The sequence below is a fragment of the Chelonia mydas genome, chromosome 16 (genome assembly GCF_015237465.2).
Source record: "Chelonia mydas isolate rCheMyd1 chromosome 16, rCheMyd1.pri.v2, whole genome shotgun sequence".
In the NCBI taxonomy this organism is placed as follows: Eukaryota; Metazoa; Chordata; order Testudines; family Cheloniidae; genus Chelonia; species Chelonia mydas.
This window is the reverse complement of record NC_057857.1, coordinates 350,835-370,923: the sequence shown is the minus strand read 5'-3', so window position 1 is coordinate 370,923 and position 20,089 is coordinate 350,835. Positions and strand designations below refer to the sequence as shown.

The 20,089-nt window shown below is 44.3% G+C and overlaps 1 protein-coding gene across 23 annotated transcripts in view; it reads right to left on the bottom strand.

The window, feature by feature from the left end:
- The window catches only part of FKBP15 (FKBP prolyl isomerase family member 15), an 85,982-nt gene that overhangs the window by 60,031 nt on the left and 5,862 nt on the right, over positions 1 to 20,089 (bottom strand). For 10 of the 23 annotated variants that reach the window (XM_037879437.2, XM_043530620.1, XM_037879434.2 and 7 more), the window contains exons 2-5: positions 15,996 to 16,108; positions 2,898 to 2,988; positions 2,178 to 2,247; positions 162 to 236 (exon numbers count right to left, since the gene is read on the bottom strand). In XM_037879437.2, coding sequence (XP_037735365.1) covers positions 162 to 236; positions 2,178 to 2,247; positions 2,898 to 2,988; positions 15,996 to 16,108 — 349 coding nt within the window. Of the gene's footprint in view, positions 1 to 161; positions 237 to 2,177; positions 2,248 to 2,897; positions 2,989 to 4,895; positions 4,970 to 15,995; positions 16,109 to 20,089 lie in introns of those variants that run through there. The other 13 variants (XM_043530624.1, XM_043530617.1, XM_043530622.1 and 10 more) reach the window with 4 other exon arrangements.

Genomic DNA, 20,089 nt, shown 5'->3' with positions numbered 1-20,089 from the left:
GGAGAAGCCTGCCTGTTGACACAGCACTGCCTACACTGGGTTTTTTTTCACACCCCTGAACTACATAGTTATACCAATGTAAATTTGTAGCGTAGACCAGGCTTAAGTGAAGACAAACAAATATGACTACCAAAAAAAGATTTCTGAATGCAGAGTCTTACCGTGAGCACAAACCCTGGATGGATCCTGGCAACCGTGACCTGCTGCTGTTGATTGATATAAAGGAGGATCTTATACTGGATTCCACAAGGAGGGAGGGAGGAGGGGAAAAACAAAAACAAAATTAAACCTCCCGTCTGTGAAATTCTGGTGTGCACTATGAGAGATAAACTATGGCCCTAATGCTACTGTGTCTGCCAAATGCACCAGCAGTAGGTGCATTCAAAGCAATGAAGTTTAACTGCTGAAATGTAAATAGCAGGTTGTACTGTACTCAGCATGAATCTATGCACTTCTGTATTACAGCACGTGCAGAATGTGCATATAGTTTCAACACTTTTCCATACACACTTACTTGGCCTGGAAACTCACCTCACAGCTCTTAAATATTCATTTGCTGATGCACCTTGCTTTGATTATACCAAATCAGCTTTGATTCTTGTTCTGTATCCTGCTTCCTCCCACTGTGCTGTCTAACAGCACAGCTGTAAGGGTAGCTGAGCTGTCTAGAGGACCTGTGTTTAGGTCACAGTCTCCTCTAGATGTTGTGCAGCCTAACAGATAGAGCACTAGACTGGAATTCAGGAGACCTGGGTTCTATTCCCAACCCTATCACTGACCTGCTGGGTGACCATAGGCAAGTGATTTCACCTTCAGAAGTCAGACTAGATCGGGGTAATCAATTATTTTTTTGTCAAGGGCCAAATTTCTTGGTCAAGGTATAGTCAAGGTCCAGACTCCAGAGAAAACAACAAAATAAAAAGATTTTTGGGTCCTTTCAAAAGAGCGTGGTGGTCCAGATTTGGCCCGTGGTCTGCCCATTGTCTACACTTGGACTAGATGACCACAATAATTCCATCTGACCTTAGAACATATGAACCCTTCAGCACATAAGACTACCTATATGCGAGGGATATGGTAAAGGATGGGTGTTCAACTATAACTTTTAGATTTCTTGACTTTTGAGAATTAACCACGCAGCCATAGTTTTGCATCAACAGTCTGACAATTTCCCACGCTTTTTTTGTTCTTTGAAAGATGAAAAGATCTCCTCAATTCTCTGATGGATCAGGTAGCAAAGGCTAGTGGCTCTCTAGCAATATTACGTATACACATCACTGGTTTACTGAACAATAGTCAAACAAAGGTTAACAAGTGTGTTAATATTGCAGGCTAAGCATGCAGTTGCATACCTGTGCATACAAATTCCTTTATGAAAGCACGATTTGAGAGAGCCTTAAAGGTAGTATAAACACCTCCCTTTCATGCCTGGCCAGCCCTCCACTTCCCTGTTCAGCCGAGAATTTTTTGGGGGAGGAAGTTAAAAAAAAAAAAAAACCAACCCAAAGGTCTCAAAAGTCAGTTTACTGTAAGAACCATTCAACCGACCAACCCACCCATTTAGGGAGACAACAGAAGAAGGGAAGCTGGAGCTAGCAGGGTGCAGGGTAAGAGGCAGCACCAGATCAAGGGCAGATTGGATTTAGGTTATTTCTTTTAATATAGCTTGCTAAATACTCCTTTGTTCTACACTTAGAGTGGCAGATAGTTCTTGAATGCAGCTCCACTCGTATAGCTGATTTTTTTTTGTATAAAAAGGTCAAAGAGCATAATTCATATCAATTTGTTTACATGAACTCAATTATAAGGGATATGCATATGTATTTGCTAATGGATCTGAGATCAGGTTCACAGTTTGAAGGCATCCAAACGAATACCAAAATAGCTTTTGCGTAAAAAGACTGCAACGGATAGACATTCCGCCTTGTTTAATGCGTTTCCGTCTCAGGTGGGAAAATCTATTTACAGTAGCCTTGCTGACTGCTCAGAGAACAGGTGCAGCTGCAAAAGTAGCTGGTGACTCAGCACCTGAGCTACAAGAAACCTAACAGGGCTGGAAATTACCAAACAGGAATGGTGCTAAAAATGAGAACATGAGAAATGAGAAGCAATTCAGTTTTGCACAAGATGCGCTTTTAGGGTAGGAGTATGTTAAAGAGAAATGCAGCTTCTCTCACCTCTTTGGTAGCATGGTTCCCCACCACAGCTGCTCCATACTTGCCTTGCTTCACATACTGCCCATTTGTGCTGAAAGGCAAAGTAAGATAGTCAGCTGCAAATCCATTCCCTCTTCACATTTCTTTGGTGTTTATGAGGAGCTTTTCACTTTGGTATCCAAGGACCACTTCCTATAGGATTCTATGTCAGACTGACGTCTCCTTAACTCAGTAGAGCTCAATCTTTTTTGCTTGCCCCAAAAAAAGTCATAGGGAACTTAAATCTTGGTGTTTTTTAAACTTGAGTCATCTTTCCACAGCAGAACACAGACCGACATAATGTACAGTTTTAGTACTAGGCTCCCCACTCTGGTTTTCAAAGTGTGAATTTAGCATTGATAAAGAGCATCTGACAGAGTTAGTCACAAACAGTGCAATTACTGTCCCTCAATCAAAACATGCAACACCCCTCACTGCTTAAGTCCTGGGCTTCCCAGACATCTGGCAATGGACCATGTACTCCTAACCTGCAGAACACAGATGTTCCATTCATAGGCTTTTTTGACCCAAGAATTGTACCAGATCACGTGGCATTTGTGTAATGGGGACACAGACATAAAAATCCCTTTCCTAGCCCAAAAATATTTTCCTCTTGCGATAAAACCTGAAAATTGGAGTCCAGGTCTCTAGCAATGAAAGGCCAGCGTGGGAACTCTCAGCTCGGCCCACTATGGTACTTACTATCGAAAGGCATGAACTGCTGTGGCGACAAATACCGATGGGGCTGCTGAAGCCGCCGTGGTTGTAGGCATCTTCTGGGCTGGCTGACCTGCTGAAGAATAAACCAGAGAGAGAAAGGACAGCAGTGGAACTTTCTTCACAATTGGAAGTGACCAGCATACAACAGTGTTAAGTTTAAGATTGCATTGATTTGTCTACTGTAGACAGATTATCAAACTAATAGCAAGGTGCATGTAGACTGACCCAGATCATAGACTATCAGGGGTGGAAGGGACCTCAGGAGGTCATCTAGTCCAATCCCCTGCTCAAAGCAGGACCAATCCCCAACTAAATCATCCCAGCCAGGGCTTTGTCAAGCCTGACCTCAAAGGAAGGAAATTCCACCACCTCCCTAGGTAACCCATTCCAGTGCTTCACCACCCTCCTAGTGATATTTTCCTAATATCCAACCTAAACCTCCCCCACTGCAACTTGAGACCATTACTCCTCGTTTCTGTCATCTGCTACCACTGAGAACAGTCCAGATCCATCCTCTTTGGAACCCCCTTTCAGGTAGTTGAAAGCAGCTATCAAATCCCCCCTCATTCTTCTCTTCTGCAGACTAAATAATCCTAGTTCCCTCAGCCTGTCCTCATAAATCATGTGCTCCACCCTCCTAATCATTTGTTATCCTCCGCTGGACTCTTTCCAATTTTTCCACATCCTTCTTGTAGTGTGGGGCCCAAAACTGGACACAATACTCCAGATGAGGCCTCACCAATGTTGAATAGAGGGGAATGATCATGCTCCTACTTATACTGTTAGCCTTCTTGGCAACAAGGGCACACTGTTGACTCATATCCAGCTTCTCATCCACCGTAACCCCAGGACCTTTTCTACAGAACTCCTGCCAAGCCACTCGGTCCCTAGTCTATAGCAGTGCATGGGATTCTTCCATCTTAAGTGCAGGATTCTGCACTTGTCCTTGTTGAACCTCATCAGATTTCTTTTGGCCCAATCCTCTAATTTGTCTACGTCCCTCTGTATCCTATCCCTACCCTCCAGCGTATCTACCTCTTCTCCCAGTTTAGTGTCATCTGCAAACTTGCTGAGGGTGCAATCCACACCATCCTCCAGATCATTAATGAAGATATTGAACAAAACCAGCCCCAGGACCGACCCTTGGGGCATTCTGCTTGATACCGGCTGCCAACTAGACATGGAGCCATAGATCACTACCCGTTGAGCCTGATGATCTAGCCAGCTTTGTATCCACCTTATAGTCCATTCATCCAGCCCATACTACTTTAAGTTGCTGGCAAGAATACTGTGGGAGACCGTATAAAAGCTTTGCTAAAGTCAAGGAATAACTCTTCCACTGCTTTCCCCTCATCCACAGGGCCAGATGGTGAATCCATTTTTGTATTTACCTAGAACTAGCCCTTACCAATGCAAAGAACCAAATTCAGAAGAGAAACAGGAGTCAGAGAGCTGTTCTTTGCCCATCAACTGCTACTAGTGCAACTAGAGTTGTTGCAAAGCTGTTGTTGCAGCAAATCTCAAATGGAGGGTCAGAGGGGACAGCAACTGACAGAATTATTGGGATAGCTATCATTGTGATTTTACCCAGGTAATAGATCACTGTGCAACAGTGCAACAGTATTAAGGGTCTCCATTTCCCAAACAAGCAAAGGAAACTACCAAGGCTGAAGTTCAATCCTTAGTTTACCTAGAGTTTAGAATAGAACAGGGTTCCTTGCTTGGGGCTTGTCTGTAAGCAGACTTGTGTGCAGCAAGCCAGGGTGTAAATCTACAGTAAACCAGCCTGCTGTGCACTAAGTGTCCGTGTGGACCCTACTACTGTGCACTAGGAGTTTCTACTGCACGTTGACCTACTGCTGTTTAACAGCGTAATAGGTCAAAGTGCAAAAAGGGAAATTCTAGTGCGCAACAGCAGGGTCTACACGATCACATTACGTGCAGCAGGCTGAGGCGCTCTCGATACATACTGTTACTTACCATGCACGAAATCTCCATACAGACAAGCCCCAAGACAAGGGACCCTGTTCTATGCTGAACTCTCACTTACTCAGCTGTAAGATAAAGGTAAAATTTGTTCACGTTTTGTGAAGAGCTTTGGGTGAAATACTATAGAAATGCTATGTATTGATAAAAAGGGAAAACGTGCCTACTGACCTCTCAACAGGTCTGTGGTCTGTTCCAATCACAACAGTGATCGTTCACAACAGCAGCAACCAAACCTTTACTTTGCATTTTTACACACTCCGAGCAGCTGTTTTACTATTCATACTGTACAGTGAAGTACAGACTGTAATGTACTGTATAATTTGAAAAACTGCTTGCCAGCACACACACATTGAAAATTATACAAGCATTGTGCATCATAAAATGAATATCGATGGCTAATACCTCACTGCCATCTTACATGTACTGTAGAAGGAACAATATATTGAAGAAATTATGGATGCTAGTTACAGTACATCAGGTCAGGCAAGTTTTGTTACTTGAAGGGACTTAACACAAAACATTCTTGAAGTTATTTAGGTGTTGTTGTATTAATTGAGATGGAATACACATGGGCTAAAGGTGTTAACATAAGGCAATCACAGTCCAACATTAAACAAGGTTCGAGGTTTGGTTTACAGAGATCTCAGCCTGCTTAGTACCATGGCAAACAATTAAAATCCTTTTAACCTTTTATTAAAGATTCAGAAAAGGAAAAAGTTGAAGCATTTGAAAAGTACTAAGTAAGGCTTTCATTTTAACAACATCCCTTGTTCCCTTTTCCTTCCAAACTCTCCAGCTAAAGGGAAACACGCTTGTCTCACAGTCTGTTAGGTGGTATTAAAGATGGAATGACTGTCCTTTGGAGGAAAAGAGAAGTTAGTTGAGATGGACTGGAGCTGTTGTTCTTAAGGTCAATTCCGTTTCCTAGAAAGAAAACCACACACAGGAGGGGAGAGAAAAAGAACAGCAAGAGAGAAAATGCAGCTTCTATCTCTGGTGAGGACTCTCACTTGCAGCCTCAAAGCTGAAGAAATACAGCAACTCCTCGCTTAATGTTGTAGTTATGTTCCTGAAAAATGCGACTTTAAGCGAAACAATGTTAAGTGAATCCAATTTCCCCATAAAAATTAATGTAAATGGGGGGGGTTAGGTTCCAGGGAAATGTTTTTCACCAGACAAAAGACATATATATCACATATACACACACACACACTCTGTGTGTGTGTAAGTTTTAAACAAACAATTTAATACTGGTACACAGCGATGATGATTGTGAAGCTTGGTTGAGGTGGTGAAGTCAAAAGGTGGGATATTTCCTAGGGAATGCCTTACTGCTAAATGATGAACTAGCAATCAGCTGAGTCCTCAAGGGTTAATCAACTGTTGTTAATATGACAGGTTTCAGAGTAACAGCCGTGTTAGTCTGTATTTGCAAAAAGAAAAGGAGGACTTGTGGCAACTTAGAGACTAACCAATTTATTTGAGCATAAGCTTTCGTGAGCTACAGCTCACTTCACCAGATGCATACTGTGGAAAGTGTAGAAGATCTTTTTATACACACAAAGCATGAAAAAATACCTCCCCCCACCCCACTCTCCTGCTGATAATAGCTTATCTAAAGTGATCACCCTCCTTACAATGTGTATGATAATCAAGTTGGACCATTTCCAGCACAAATACAGGTTTTAACAACATCCATCAACACCAACATTCCACACAGAGATGGACTACAAGCCGTCAAGAACACTATCCCCGATAATGTCACGGCTAACCTGGTGGCTAAACTTTGTGACTTTGTCCTTACCCATAACTATTTTACATTTGGGGACAATGTATACCTTCAAATCAGCGGCACTGCTATGGGTACCCGCATGGCCCCACAGTATGCCAACATTTTTATGGCTGACTTAGGGGACGAGAGCTGAGGAAGCGTTGTTCTAACGTCCCTACTCTACTTGCGCTATATTGATGATATCTTCATCATCTGGATCCATGGAAAAGAAGCCCTTGAGGAATTCCACCATGATTTCAACAATTTCCATCCCACCATCAACCTCAGCCTGGTCCAGTCCACACAAGAGATCCACTTCCTGGACACTACAGTGCTAATAAACGAAGGTCACATAAACACCTCCCTATACCGGAAACCTACTGACCGCTATTCCTACCTACATGCCTCCAGCTTTCACCCTGACCACACCACACGATCCATCGTCTACAGCCAAGCTCTGCGATACAACCACATTTGCTCCAACCCCTCAGACAGAGACAAACACCTACAAGATCTCTATCAAGCATTCTTACAACTACAATACCCACCTGCGGAAGTGAAGAAACAGACTGATAGAGCCAGAAGAGTTCCCAGAAGTCACCTACTACAGGAGAGGCCTAACAGAACGCCACTAGCCGTCACCTTCAGCCCCCAACTAAAACCCCTCCAACGCATTATTAAGGATCTACAACCTATCCTGAAGGATGACCCAACACTCTCACAAATCTTGGGAGACAGGCCAGTCCTTGCCTACAGACAGCCCCCCAACCTGAAGCAAATACTCACCAACAACCACACACCACACAACAGAACCACTAACCCAGGAACCTATCCTTGCAACAAAGCCCCTTGCCAACTGTGCCCACATATCTATTCAGGGGATACCATCACAGGGCCTACTCACATCAGCCACACTATCAGAGGTTCGTTCTCCTGCACATCCACCAATGTGATATATGCCATCATGTGCCAGCAATGCCCCTCTGCCATGTACATTGGTCAAACTGGACAGTCTCTACATAAAAGAATAAATGGACACAAATCAGATGTCAAGAATTATAACATTCATAAACCAGTCGGAGAACACTTCAATCTCTCTGGTCACGCGATTACAGACATGAAAGTTGCGATATTACAACAAAAAAACTTCAAATCCAGACTCCAGCGAGAGACTGCTGAATTGGAATTCATTTGCAAATTGGATACAATTAACTTAGGCTTGAATAGAGACTGGGAGTGGCTAAGTCATTATGCAAGGTAACCTATTGCCCCTTGTTGCCCCCCCCCACCCCCGACGTTCTTGTTAAACCCTGTATTTGTGCTGGAAATGGCCCAACTTGATTATCATACACATTGTAAGGAGAGTGATCACTTTAGGTAAGCTATTACCAGCAGGAGAGTGGGGTGGGGGGAGGTATTTTTTCATGTTTTGTGTGTATAAAAAGATCTTCTAACTTTCCACAGTATGCATCCGATGAAGTGAGCTGTAGCTCATGAAAGCTTATGCTCAAATAAATTGGTTAGTCTCTAAGGTGCCACAAGTACTCCTTTTCTTGTTGTTAATATAGCCTCACAATCTACAAGTCAGCACGAATGGAAGGAGGGGAGACAGCATGGCAGACAGAGACAGAAAACGTGTGTAAGTGTAAAAGAGAGAGAGAGAGAGAGATGCGTATTGCCCCTTTAAGTATGCTGACCAGACTCTAAGTACACTGCCTTTTTAAGTAGATCAGCAAATTGAGACAGAAGTTGCTGCCAGGAAGCTCCCTCCGTCCTGAGCCCTGTTGTGTCCCTCCCTGCTCTACAGAGATAGGGTAAGTGAGGTGCAGGAGCAGGGGGGAGGGGGACACCCAGACATTAGCTCCCTTCTTCCTGCCCTGCACAGCAAGCAGGAGGATCCGGGGAGCAGCTCCAAGGCAGAGGGCAGGAGCAGCACAGGGCAGTGGGGGGGATGGCCGGCCAGCTGAACTGCTGGCAATTGATAGCCTGCTGGGTGGCTGCTGCACATGAAACTTAGGGGAGTGGGGAGCTGATGGGGGGCTGCCGGTCCACCCTGGTTCCAAACCCCAACCAGCTAGCTCCAACGGGCTGCTTTTCCTGCAAGCAGTGGACAAAGCAGGCGGTTGCCAAAGGACGTTATAAGGGACCATTGCGCAACTTTCAACGAGCATGTTCTCTAATTGATCAGCAACGTAACATCGAAACAACATTAACTGGGACCACTTTAAGTGAAGAGTTACTGTACAGGTCAATCACATGATCTGATGAGCTATTCAGAGACTTGATAAACTTGTACCAGCACTGGGCTGTTTAAAGCACTGCCTTTCATTGCCCCTCTGGTCACAAGCTAACAGCAGTGTCACAAAATATACAATCTTAGCTGGCTAAACCAGACTCATTAAACAGAAGAAAAAATTAGAGGGATAGGAAAGACAAGAAATAAGAGGGGAAGGTGGTGGGCCAGGGGAGTGTCACATCCCAGGGGGGTTTTGGATTTCAGCCAGTGGAGGTCGCAATGCCATCTGGCTCCCTTGCTCTTTTGGCCCAGTCTAGTCAGGACAACTTTCAGGATCAGTATGGCAGCCATGAGGGTGAAGCTTGCTGCAGTAGCCATTTTTTCTCCCCAAAGTCTCTTTATGGAACCAGAAAGGAAGTGATGGGCAGAATAGCCCGTCCTTTCATCATTTTATCCACCAGTTGAGCCTAGTTTCCAACACACGAATTTCAGTTCACTAATTTATGGTCCACACTTTTCTTGTCTCCCTACCTAGCATGATCTTAACACAGTAGAACTTTTTGTTTGGACTAATTCAGTCTCCCTTTCACAACTTTTCCCATCAACATTCGCTCTTGCAGATTATTGTGACATCTTATGAACTACTTTTTACAATTAAACTCACAGTTAGAATAAATTTGTAGGCCCAACTATCAGTGCTTAACTCCCACTGAAGTCAATAGCGGTTAGATACGTTTAAATATCTGGCCCTTCGTATACCAATTTTTGATGGGACCAAAATGTAAGTGATGTAAAACAAGAACATGCACCTTTAAAAAAAAAAAAAAAAAAAAAAGAAAGGCTTGCTGCTCTGTGATGAGGAAATTAGAACCTCATATTTCTGGTGGACAGGACACTAACTTGATGTGCATGCACACCCTGATGCTCTACATGATTCAACTGATCAGGCAGGGTATTGAAATATAACAAGAGAGGGTTTTCTGGACCTCAAAGAGCAGATTATTTAATACTCAGCCTAGTCAGAAGAACAAACATGACCTTCAGCATGCTCAGTGCAAACGCACATGCAGAGTAAAATACATGCACCTTTAATAATTTGGCTATTTCAGGCACTTTTAATGCCTCAAAACAGCCTATGTTTTTACTAGGAGCTAGCCAACCAATACAGATAAACTAATGGAAACAAAGCTATCCACATTTACTATCTGGTCCAAGAAGAGGATTTCCTAACAGCAAGCTAAGCAGAATTATAGATGCCTTAAGAGTCTATAATGGAGAATATGACAAAGTTACAGGGCTGCAAAGAGCCATTGAAACACAGATCTGGGCCATCCTGAATCAGCTCATTATATATCAGCTCCCAGCAGCAATTATTGGTATTAGGCAGCATGAAGAGACTGATCTCTGGCCTAAGCCTCAATCTGCAGCAAGCAGATTATGTATTGGCAATTCAGAACCATGCAAAGTTGTCAGGAGAAGGTGCTGAAGTTTTGGTAGTTGGTACTTTCGGTAACTGCGAAAACAGTCTGGCATTTCAAGATTCAAGCCTTAGCCAGATCTTTCTGGTGAACTGCTCAGCAGTGAAAGAGTTAATATTGAAATTTAAATTGCCATTTTAGGCCTGGTCTACACTTAGGGGGAGGGGGAGAGGGAGGGAATTGAACTAAATTACGCAACTTCAGCTACATGAATAACGTAGCTGAAGTCGATGTACTTAGATCTACTCACTGCAGTGTCTTCACTGCGGTAGGTCAACTGCTGACACTCCCCCGTCGACACTTCTTGCTCTGGTGGAGTACCGGAGATGACGGGAGAGTGCTCGGCGGTTGATTTATTGCGTCTTCAACTAGACGTGATAAATTGACCCCCACTGGATTGATCACTCCTGAGGTAAGTGTACACATGCCATAAGTTTCATAGTTACCAGCCCATTTAGATAACTGGGGCAGTTCAGAGTTGTCAGATTGAGTCTGGAGTCAGCTTGAAACTATGAGACAACCTTGGATTTTTAAATTTATTTACATTTAGTTAATATTTTCAATACTCTCTTCAGCACCTTGCGGACTGGAAACTTTAAGTGAGAGCTTATACTCCTGAGCACTATTTTGTTGCAAGAGCCTGTGGCAAATTCCAAGGCACCTTAAAAATACAAAAGGCCTACTGCTGTATGTTATTTATTAAAAAAGACAGCTACTAAGTTAGTTTGCTGTTAGTCTTGGCCTTAGTTCTCTTTTCTAGCCAGCAGCACACATGCCTAGAGGGTTTGCTATTCATGTGTGTACCCAGTTATCATGTGTTCATAGGATCTGATCTATGCCCCAGCCTGTAACCAATCCCTTGGGAGGGACCCCTTTAGTGTGCCAGACTCCAGGGTTCCACACCGTTCCAGAGGGGCAGGCCCATGGCTCCACAGCTCCAAAACTGGGTCTTTGGGTGCTTGCAATCCCTCTTAGGGGCTCCCTGCAGCCAAGACAGACAACTGTAGGAGACTTGTTCTGTACCTTTTCTCAGCAGCGACATCAGGCAGCCTTTTCAAAACAATGTAATAATTTGTTAGTCACCTGGCATACGGAATCTGAAAGTCCTTAGGTCTACATAGAGAAGCAAAGGTTAAGACACAGCAAATTCTAGGGCACTCTTGAGCCATGTTGCTGTAGAAAACAGTCTCTGCTTCCCTTCTGTCTCTGTTCCTTTGTCTTAACCCCACGAGAGCCCTGTGTCTGAGTTTAGCTCTTACCACAGCCACCTAACATCAATGTCTCCAGCTCAGGGCCTTTGCTCTACTTCCCTGAGAGCAGAGTTAGGCCCGATCTACACTACGAGTTTATGTAGGATTTAGCAGTGTTAAATCCGAATAAACCCTGCACCCGTCCACACAACGAAGCCATTTTTTCAACATAAAGGGCTCTTAAAACAGATTTCTGTACTCCTCCCCAGCAAGGGGATTAGCGCTGAAATCGACATCGCCGTTTCGAATTAGGGTTAGTGTGGACGCAATTCAAAGGTATTGGCCTCTGGGAGCTATCCCACAGTGCACCATTGTGACCACTCTGGACAGCACTCTGAACTCGGATGCACTGGCTAGGTGTACAGGAAAAGCCCCAGGAACTTTTGAATCTCATTTCCTGTTTGGCCAGGCGAGCTCATCAGCACAGGTGACCATGCAGTCCCAGAATCGAAACAGAGCTCCAGCATGGACCGAACGGGAGGTACTGAATCTGATCGCTGTATGGGGCGAGGAATCCGTGCTATCAGAACTACGTTCCAAAAGACAAAATGCCAAAACATTTCAAAAAATCTCTGAGGCCATGAGGGACAGAGGCTACATCAGGGACGCAACACAGTGCTGCATGAAACTTAAGGAGTTCAGACAAGCGTACCAGAAAACCAAAGAATCAAACGGATGCTCCGGGACAGAGCCCCAGACATGCCGCTTCCACGCTGAGCTGCATGCAATTCTAGGGGAGGCCGCCACCGCTACCCCACCCCTGTCCGTGATGGGACACTCTCCGCCATGCCTGAGGATTTTGTGGATGGGGAAGATGAGGAGGAGCTTGAGGAGAGCACACAGCACACTGTTCTCTCCAACAGCCAGGATCTTTTTATCACCCTGACTGAAATACCCTCCCAACCCAACCAAGCTGGAGAAGGGACCTCTGGTGAGTGTACCTTTTTAAATATAATACACATTATAAAAGCAAGCGTTTTTTAATGATTAAGTAGCCCTGAGGACTTGGGATGCATTCGTGACCAGTACTGCTTCTGGAAAAGTCTGTTAACATGTCTGGGGATGGAGTAGAAATCCTCCAGGGACATCTCCATGAAACTCTCCTAGAGGTACTCTAAAAGCCTTTGCAGAAGTTTCTGGGGAGAGCAGCCTTATTCCGTCCTCCATGATAGGACGCTTTGTCATGCAATGATACCAGATTACTTGCTACTAGCATGGCGTGGTAAAGCCTGGCAGTGTATGGTCCCGGTGTTTGCTGGCATTCAATCAACATCCGTTCTTTATCTCTCTGTGTTATCCTCAGGAGAATGATATCATTCATGGTAACCTGGTTGAAATAGGGGAATTTGATTAAGGGGACATTCAGAGGTGCCCGTTCCTATGGGGCTGTTTGCCTGTGGCTGAAAAGAAATCCTCCCCGCAGTTAGCCACACGGGGAGGATTTTCCTTCCCTCCTACCCTCCTCCCACACCCCACCCGGGCTACCTTGTGAGTTATCTCCCTATTTTTATAATCAATTAATAAAGAATACAGGTTTTTTAAACGATAGTGACTTTATTTTCTTTGCAAGCAAGCTGTGATGGAAGGGGGGAGAGCGGGTGGCTTACAGGGAATTTAGAGGCAACCAAGGGGGTGGGTTTTCATCAAGGAGAAACAAACAGAAGTGTCACACAGTACCCTGGCCAGTCATGAAACTGGTTTTCAAAGCTTCTCTGACGTGCACCGCTTCCTGCTGTGCTCTTCTAACCGCCCTGGTGTCTGGCTGTGCGTATTCAGCAGCCAGGCGATTTGCCTCAACCTCCCACCCCACCACAAACGTCTTCCCCCTTACTTACAGAGATTGTGGAGCTCACAGCAAGCAGCAATAACAATGGGAATATTGGTTTCGCTGAGGTCTGAGAGAGTCAGTAAACTGCGCCAGCTACCCTTTAAATGTCCAAATGCACATTCTACCACCATTCTGCACTTGCTCAGCCTATAGTTGAGCAGCTCCTGACTACTGTCCAGGGTGTCTGTGTACGGCTTCATGAGCCAGGGCATTAAGGGGTAGGCTGGGTCCCCAAGGATAACTATAGGCATTTCAACATCCCCAACAGTTATTTTCTGGTCTGGGAAGTAAATCCCTTCCTGCAGCCGTTTAAACAGACCAGAGTTCCTGCAGATGCGAGCGTCATGAACCTTTCCCAGCCATCCCACATTGATGCTGGTGAAACATCCCTTGTGATCCACCAGTGCTTGCAGCACCATTGAAAAGTACCTCTTGCAGTTTATGTACTGGCTGCCCTGATGGTCCAGTCTCAAGATAGACGGAACGCATGTCCCTATCGCCCCACCACAGTTAGGGAATCCCATTGCAGCATAGCCATCCACTATGACCTGCACATTTCCCAGACTCACTACCTTTGATAGCAGCAGCTCAATGATTGCGTTGGCTACTTGCATCACAGCAACCCCCACAGTAGATTTGCCACTCCAAATTGATTACCCACTGACTAGTAGCTGTCCGGCATTGCAAGCTTCCACAGGGCTATTGCCACTCGCTTGTGAACTGTGAGGACTGCTCTCATCTTGGTATTCTTGCGCTTCAGGGCTGGGGAAAGCAAGTCACAAAGTTCCATGAAAGTGCCCTTACGCATGCAAAAGTTTCGGAGCCCCTGGGAATCCTCCCAGACCTGCAACACTATGTGGTCCCACCACTCTGTGCTTGTTTCCTGGGCCCAGAATCAGTGTTCCACAGCATGAGCCTGCCCCATTAACACCATGATCTCCAAATTGCGGGGGAACGTGGTTTTAAACAAAAGTGTGTTCATGTCCTCATCACGGCGCTGCCATCGCCTCCTCGCCTGGTTTTTCAGGTGCTGGTTCTGCACACACTGCATGATAACTGGGACTTGGTCCTGCTTTGAGCAGGGGGTTGGACTAGATGACCTTCTGGGGTCCCTTCCAACCCTGATATTCTATGATTCTATGATTCTATGATAATGCATGAGGTGTTTACAACGGTCATAACTGCTGCAGTGAGCTGAACGGGCTCCATGCTTGCTGTGCTATGGCATCTGCTCCTGCTCGGGCAATCCAGGGAAAAGGGTGGGAAATGATTGTTTGCTGTTGCTCTGATGGAGGAAGGGGCGACTGACAACATGGCTTACAGGGTTGGCTTACACGGAATTAAAATCAAAAAGGGGGGTGACTTTGGGAGAAACAGAATGGCCCCCTCAAGGACAGAACTCAAAACTGGGTTTAGCAGGCCATTGATTTCACGGAGGGAGGGAGGAGAAAATGAATACAAAACAAATCTGGTCTATTTCTTGTTTTGATCCACTTCATTTATCTTTATACATCTTGCTGGCAGCAGACTGTGCAGTACGACCGCTAGCCATCTCCTGGGTGCTCAGCAGAAGATGGTGCAGTATGACTGCTGGCCATCGTCTTCTGCTGGCTGTAGATTAAAAGACAGTGCACTGCCGGTAGGACTGAATCGCTATGAGACAAAACTTAAAAGGGAAATAACCTGGCTGAGCCACTCCCATGTTTGCCCAGGCACCCCTGACCTTATCGAGGTCAGTTAAGAGAACACCCTGGACTACGTCGACGATGGCTACCAGTCATACTTCACTGTCTGCTGCCAAAAGGCAATAAATTGCTGCTGTGTAGCAATGCAGTACCACGTCTGCCAGCACCCAGGAGACATACAGTGATGGTTAGCTGAGCGGGCTCCATGCTTGCTGTGGTATGGCATCTGCACAGGTAACTCAGGAAAAAATGCTCAAAATGATTGTCTGCCCTTGCTTTCACGGAGGGAGGGAGGGAACAGGGGCCTGACGATATGTACCCAGAACCACCCACGACAATGTTTTAGCCCCATCAGGCACTGGGATTTCTACCCAGAATTCAAATGGGCGGCGGAGACTACGGGAACTGTGGGATAGTTACCCACAGTGCAACGCTCTGGAAGTTGACGGTTGCCTCGGTACTGTGGACACACTCTGCTGACTACATGCACTTAGAGCATTTGTGTGGGGACACACACAATCAACTGTATAAAAACGCTTTCTACAAAACCAACTTCTATAAATTCAACCTAATTTCGTAGTGTAGACAAGGCCTAAGATGGTGAATCTCCCTCCTCTGAGGTGTTGGTTGTGAAGTGTGAATGTTCCAGATACTGGGGTTTCCATTGTATAGTCTAGATTTTCTGGTCACATGTGTAGACTTTGTTCAGTTTGTTAACACTCTGTCCCATCCCTTCTCTTCACACTCAGTGCATAGTGCTGCAAAGCCCAGAGGGAAACTGAAGCACGTATCAGAATAATAAAAATTGCTAAAATTCACACATTCATCACACCAGTTACTTACTCGCCGCTGGTTGGCCTTTTTTAGGCTGTTTTGGTGCTGTATATTGGAAGAATTCATTTCCATGGACTGATACTGTCTGATCCAATCCAAAGAGAGAGGCCAATCTGGCGCTGCTAAGAGAAAAGAAATAATTCATTTTGTTTACAGGACAGTTCTTTCCTTATTTTTTAAAGAAGGGGAAGTTGCTAACTTTAAATTGTACCAAGATATAAAGTGTCACTTGCTGTTTTAGAGACCTGCAGTTGGATTGAAATAAAATAGCTTAGTACTGACTAATTGATCACTAAATTTGGAAAAAGCTGGAGTTTTAGATGCACAAAATCATTTTAACTACTTGTAGTGGGGGAATAGAGAGAACATCCATTTTGTTATGCTTCCCCAAACCTAATACACACTCAAGATTGAGAGAACAACAAAACTGAATTGCTCCATATTAGCAAGGATGCACACTGGTATACCCCAGGGACCCCAACTGCAGACATTTATAGACAATGGAGATACAGGAGTTAAGGATGTAAGGCACTTTTTAAACACAAGTTTTTTAAAAAAGCAGAGAAGAAATTAAGAGCATTCCCTTTGAGTGCTCTAACCCAAACAGTAGCAAGCTAGATTCATAGATATTAAGGTCAGAAGGGACCATTATGATCTGACCTCCTGCACAATGCAGACCACAGAATCTCACCCACCCACTCCTGTGATAAACCTCTCACCTATGTCTGAGCTACTGAAGTCCTCAGATCATGGTTTAAAGACTTCAAGGAGCAGAGAATCCTCCAGCAAGTGATCCGTGCCCCATGCTACAGAGGAAGGCGAAAAACCTCCAGGGCCTCTGCCAATCTGCCCTGGAGGAAAATTCCTTCCCGACCCCAAATATGGTGATCAGCTGAACCCTGAGCATATAGGCAAGATTCACCAGCCAGATACCCAGGAAAGAATTCTCTGTAGTAACTCAGATCCCACCCCATCTAACATCCCATCGGGCCTATTTACCATTAATATTTAAAGATCAATTAATTGCCAAAATCATGTTATTCCATCATACCATCTCCTCCATAAACTTATCAAGCTTTGTCTTGAAGCCAGATATGTCTTTTGCCCCCTTTTCTTCCCTTGGAAAGCTATTCCAAAACTTCACTTCTCTGATGGTTAGAAACCTTCGTCTAATTTCAAGTCTAAACTTCCTGATGGCCAGTTTATATCTATTTGTTCTTGTGACCACATTGGTACTGAGCTTAAATAATTCCTCTCCCTCTCTGGTATTTATCCCTCTGATATATTTAGAGAGCAATCATATCTCCCCTCAATCTTCTTTTGGTTAGGCTAAACAAGCCAAGCTCCTTGAGTCTCCTTTCACAAAACAGGTTTTCCATTCCTCGGATCATCCTAGTAGCCCTTCTCTGTACCTGTTCCAGTTTGAATTCATCCTTCTTAAACACGGGAGACCAGAACTGCACACAGTATTCCAGGTGAGGTCTCACCAGTGCCTTGTATAACGGTACTAAAACCCCTTATCTCTACTGGAAATACACCACCTAATGCATCCCAAGACCGCATTAGCTTTTCTCATGGCCATATCACATTGGCGGCTCATAGTCATCCCGTGATCAACCAATACCCCGAGGTCCTTCTCCTCCTCTGTTACTTCCAAGTGATGCGTCCCCAGCTTATAACTGAAATTCTTGTTATTAATCCCTAAATGCATGACCTCACACTTCTCACTATTAAATTTCATCCTATTACTATTACTCCAGTTTACAAGGTCATCCAGATCTTCCTGTATGATATCCCGGTCTCTCTCTAAATTGGCAATACCTCCCAGCTTTGTATCATCCGCAAACTTTATTAGCACACTCCCACTTTTTGTGTCAAGGTCAGTAATAAAAAGATTAAAAAAGATTGGTCCCAAAATCGATCCCTGAGGAACTCCACTGGTAACCTCTCTCCAGCCTGACAGTTCACCTTTCAGTATGATCCGCTGTAGTCTCCCTGTTAACCAATTCCTTATCCACCTTTCAATTTTCATATTGATCCCCATCTTTTCCAATTTAACTAATAATTCCTCATGTGGCACAGTATCAAATGCCTTACTGAAATCTAGGTAAATTAGATCCACTGCATTTCCTTTGTCTAAATAATCTTTGTTACTTTCTCAAAGAAGGAGATCAGGTTGGTTTGGCACGATCTACCTTTTGTAAAACCATGTTGTATTTTGTCCCATTTACCATTGACCTCAAAATGTCCTTAATTGCTTTCTCCTTCAAAATTTTTTCCAAGACCTTGCATACTACAGATGTCAAACTAACAGGCCTGTAGCGACCTGGATCACTTTTTTCCCCTTTCTTAAAAATAGGAACGGTGTTAGCAATTCTCCAATCATATGGTACAACCCCTGAGTTTACAGATTCATGTGCCAATTCCTTTAATATTCTTGGATGAAGGTTATCTGGGCCCCCCGATTTAGTCCATTAAGCTTTTTGAGTTTTGCTTCTACCTCAGATATGGTAATATCTACCTCCATATCCTCATTTCCATTTGTCATGCTACCATTATCCCTAAGATCCTCATTGGCCTTATTAAAGACCGAGGCAAAGTATTTGTTTAGATATTGGGCCATGCCTAGATTATCCTTGACCTCCACTCCATCCTCAGTGTTTAGCGGTCCCCGTTCTTCTTTCTTTGTTTTCTTCTTATTTATATGGCTATAGAACCTTTTACTATTGGTTTTAATTCCCTTTGCAAGGTCCAATTCTACTTGACTTTTACCCTGTCTCACTTTATCCCTACATGTTCTGACCTCAATAAGGTAGCTTTCCTTGCTGATCCCTCCCATCTTCCACTCACTGTATGCTTTCTGCTTTTTCTTAATCACCTCTCTGAGATGCTTGCTCATCCAGCTTGGTCTACAATTCCTGCTTATGAATTTTTTCCCCTTTCTTGGGATGCAGGCTTCCCATAGCTTCTGCAGCTTTGACTTAAAGTAATCCCAGGCCTCCTCTGCCTTTAGATCCATAAATTCTTCAGTCCAATCCACTTCCCTAACTAATTTCCTTAATTTTTGAAAGTCAGCCCTTTTGAAATCAAAAACCCTAGTCACAGATTTTTGTTTGTCTTTCTGTTCAGTTTGAACTGAATTAGCTCATGATCACTTGAGCCAAGATTGTCCCCTACAACCATTTCTTCTATGAAGTCCTCACTACTCACCAAAACCAAATCTAAAATGGCATCCCCTCTAGTCGGTTCAGCAACTACTTGATGAAGGACTCCATCAGCTATCGCATCTAGGAAAATCTGAGCCCTATTATTACTAGCACTCGTCCTCCAGTCTATATCTGGGAAGTTACAGTCTCCCATGATCACACAGTTTCCATTTGCATCCGATGAAGTGAGCTGTAGCTCACAAAAACTTATGCTCAAATAAATTGGTTAGTCTCTAAGGTGCCACAAGTACTCCTTTTGTTTTTGCGAATACAGACCAACATGGCTGTTACTCTGAAACAGTTTCCATTAGTATTTACTTCATTAAAAACATTAAAGAGGGCTCTATCCATATCCAAATTAGATTCAGGTGGTCTATAGCACACCCCAAGCACTATCACAGGGGAGGCTCTAGTAGTTTTCTTCCGCAATGTGATTTTTGCCCAGACGGACTCTGTCTTTTCCATTCCATCGCTTCTTATTTCTTTACATTCTACCTCATCATTGATATACAATGCTACTAGATAAAGAGAATCAGAATGAATCACAGAATCGTAGAATATTAAGGTTGGAAGAGACCTCAGGAGGTCATCTAGTCCAATTCCCTGATCAAAGCAGGGCCAACACCTATTAAATCATCCCAGCCAAGGCTTTGTCGAGCCAGGCCTTAAAAACCTCTAAGGATGGAGATTCCACCACCTCCCTAGGGAGCCCATTCCAGTGCTTCACCACACTCCTAGTGAAATAGTTTTTCCTCATATCCAACCTAGACCTCCCCCACTGCAACTTGAAACCATTACTTCTTTTTCGGACATCACTGAGAACAGCCTAGCTCCATCCTTTTTGGAACCCCCACTTCACATAGTTGAAGGCTGCTATCAAATCCTCCCTCACTTACG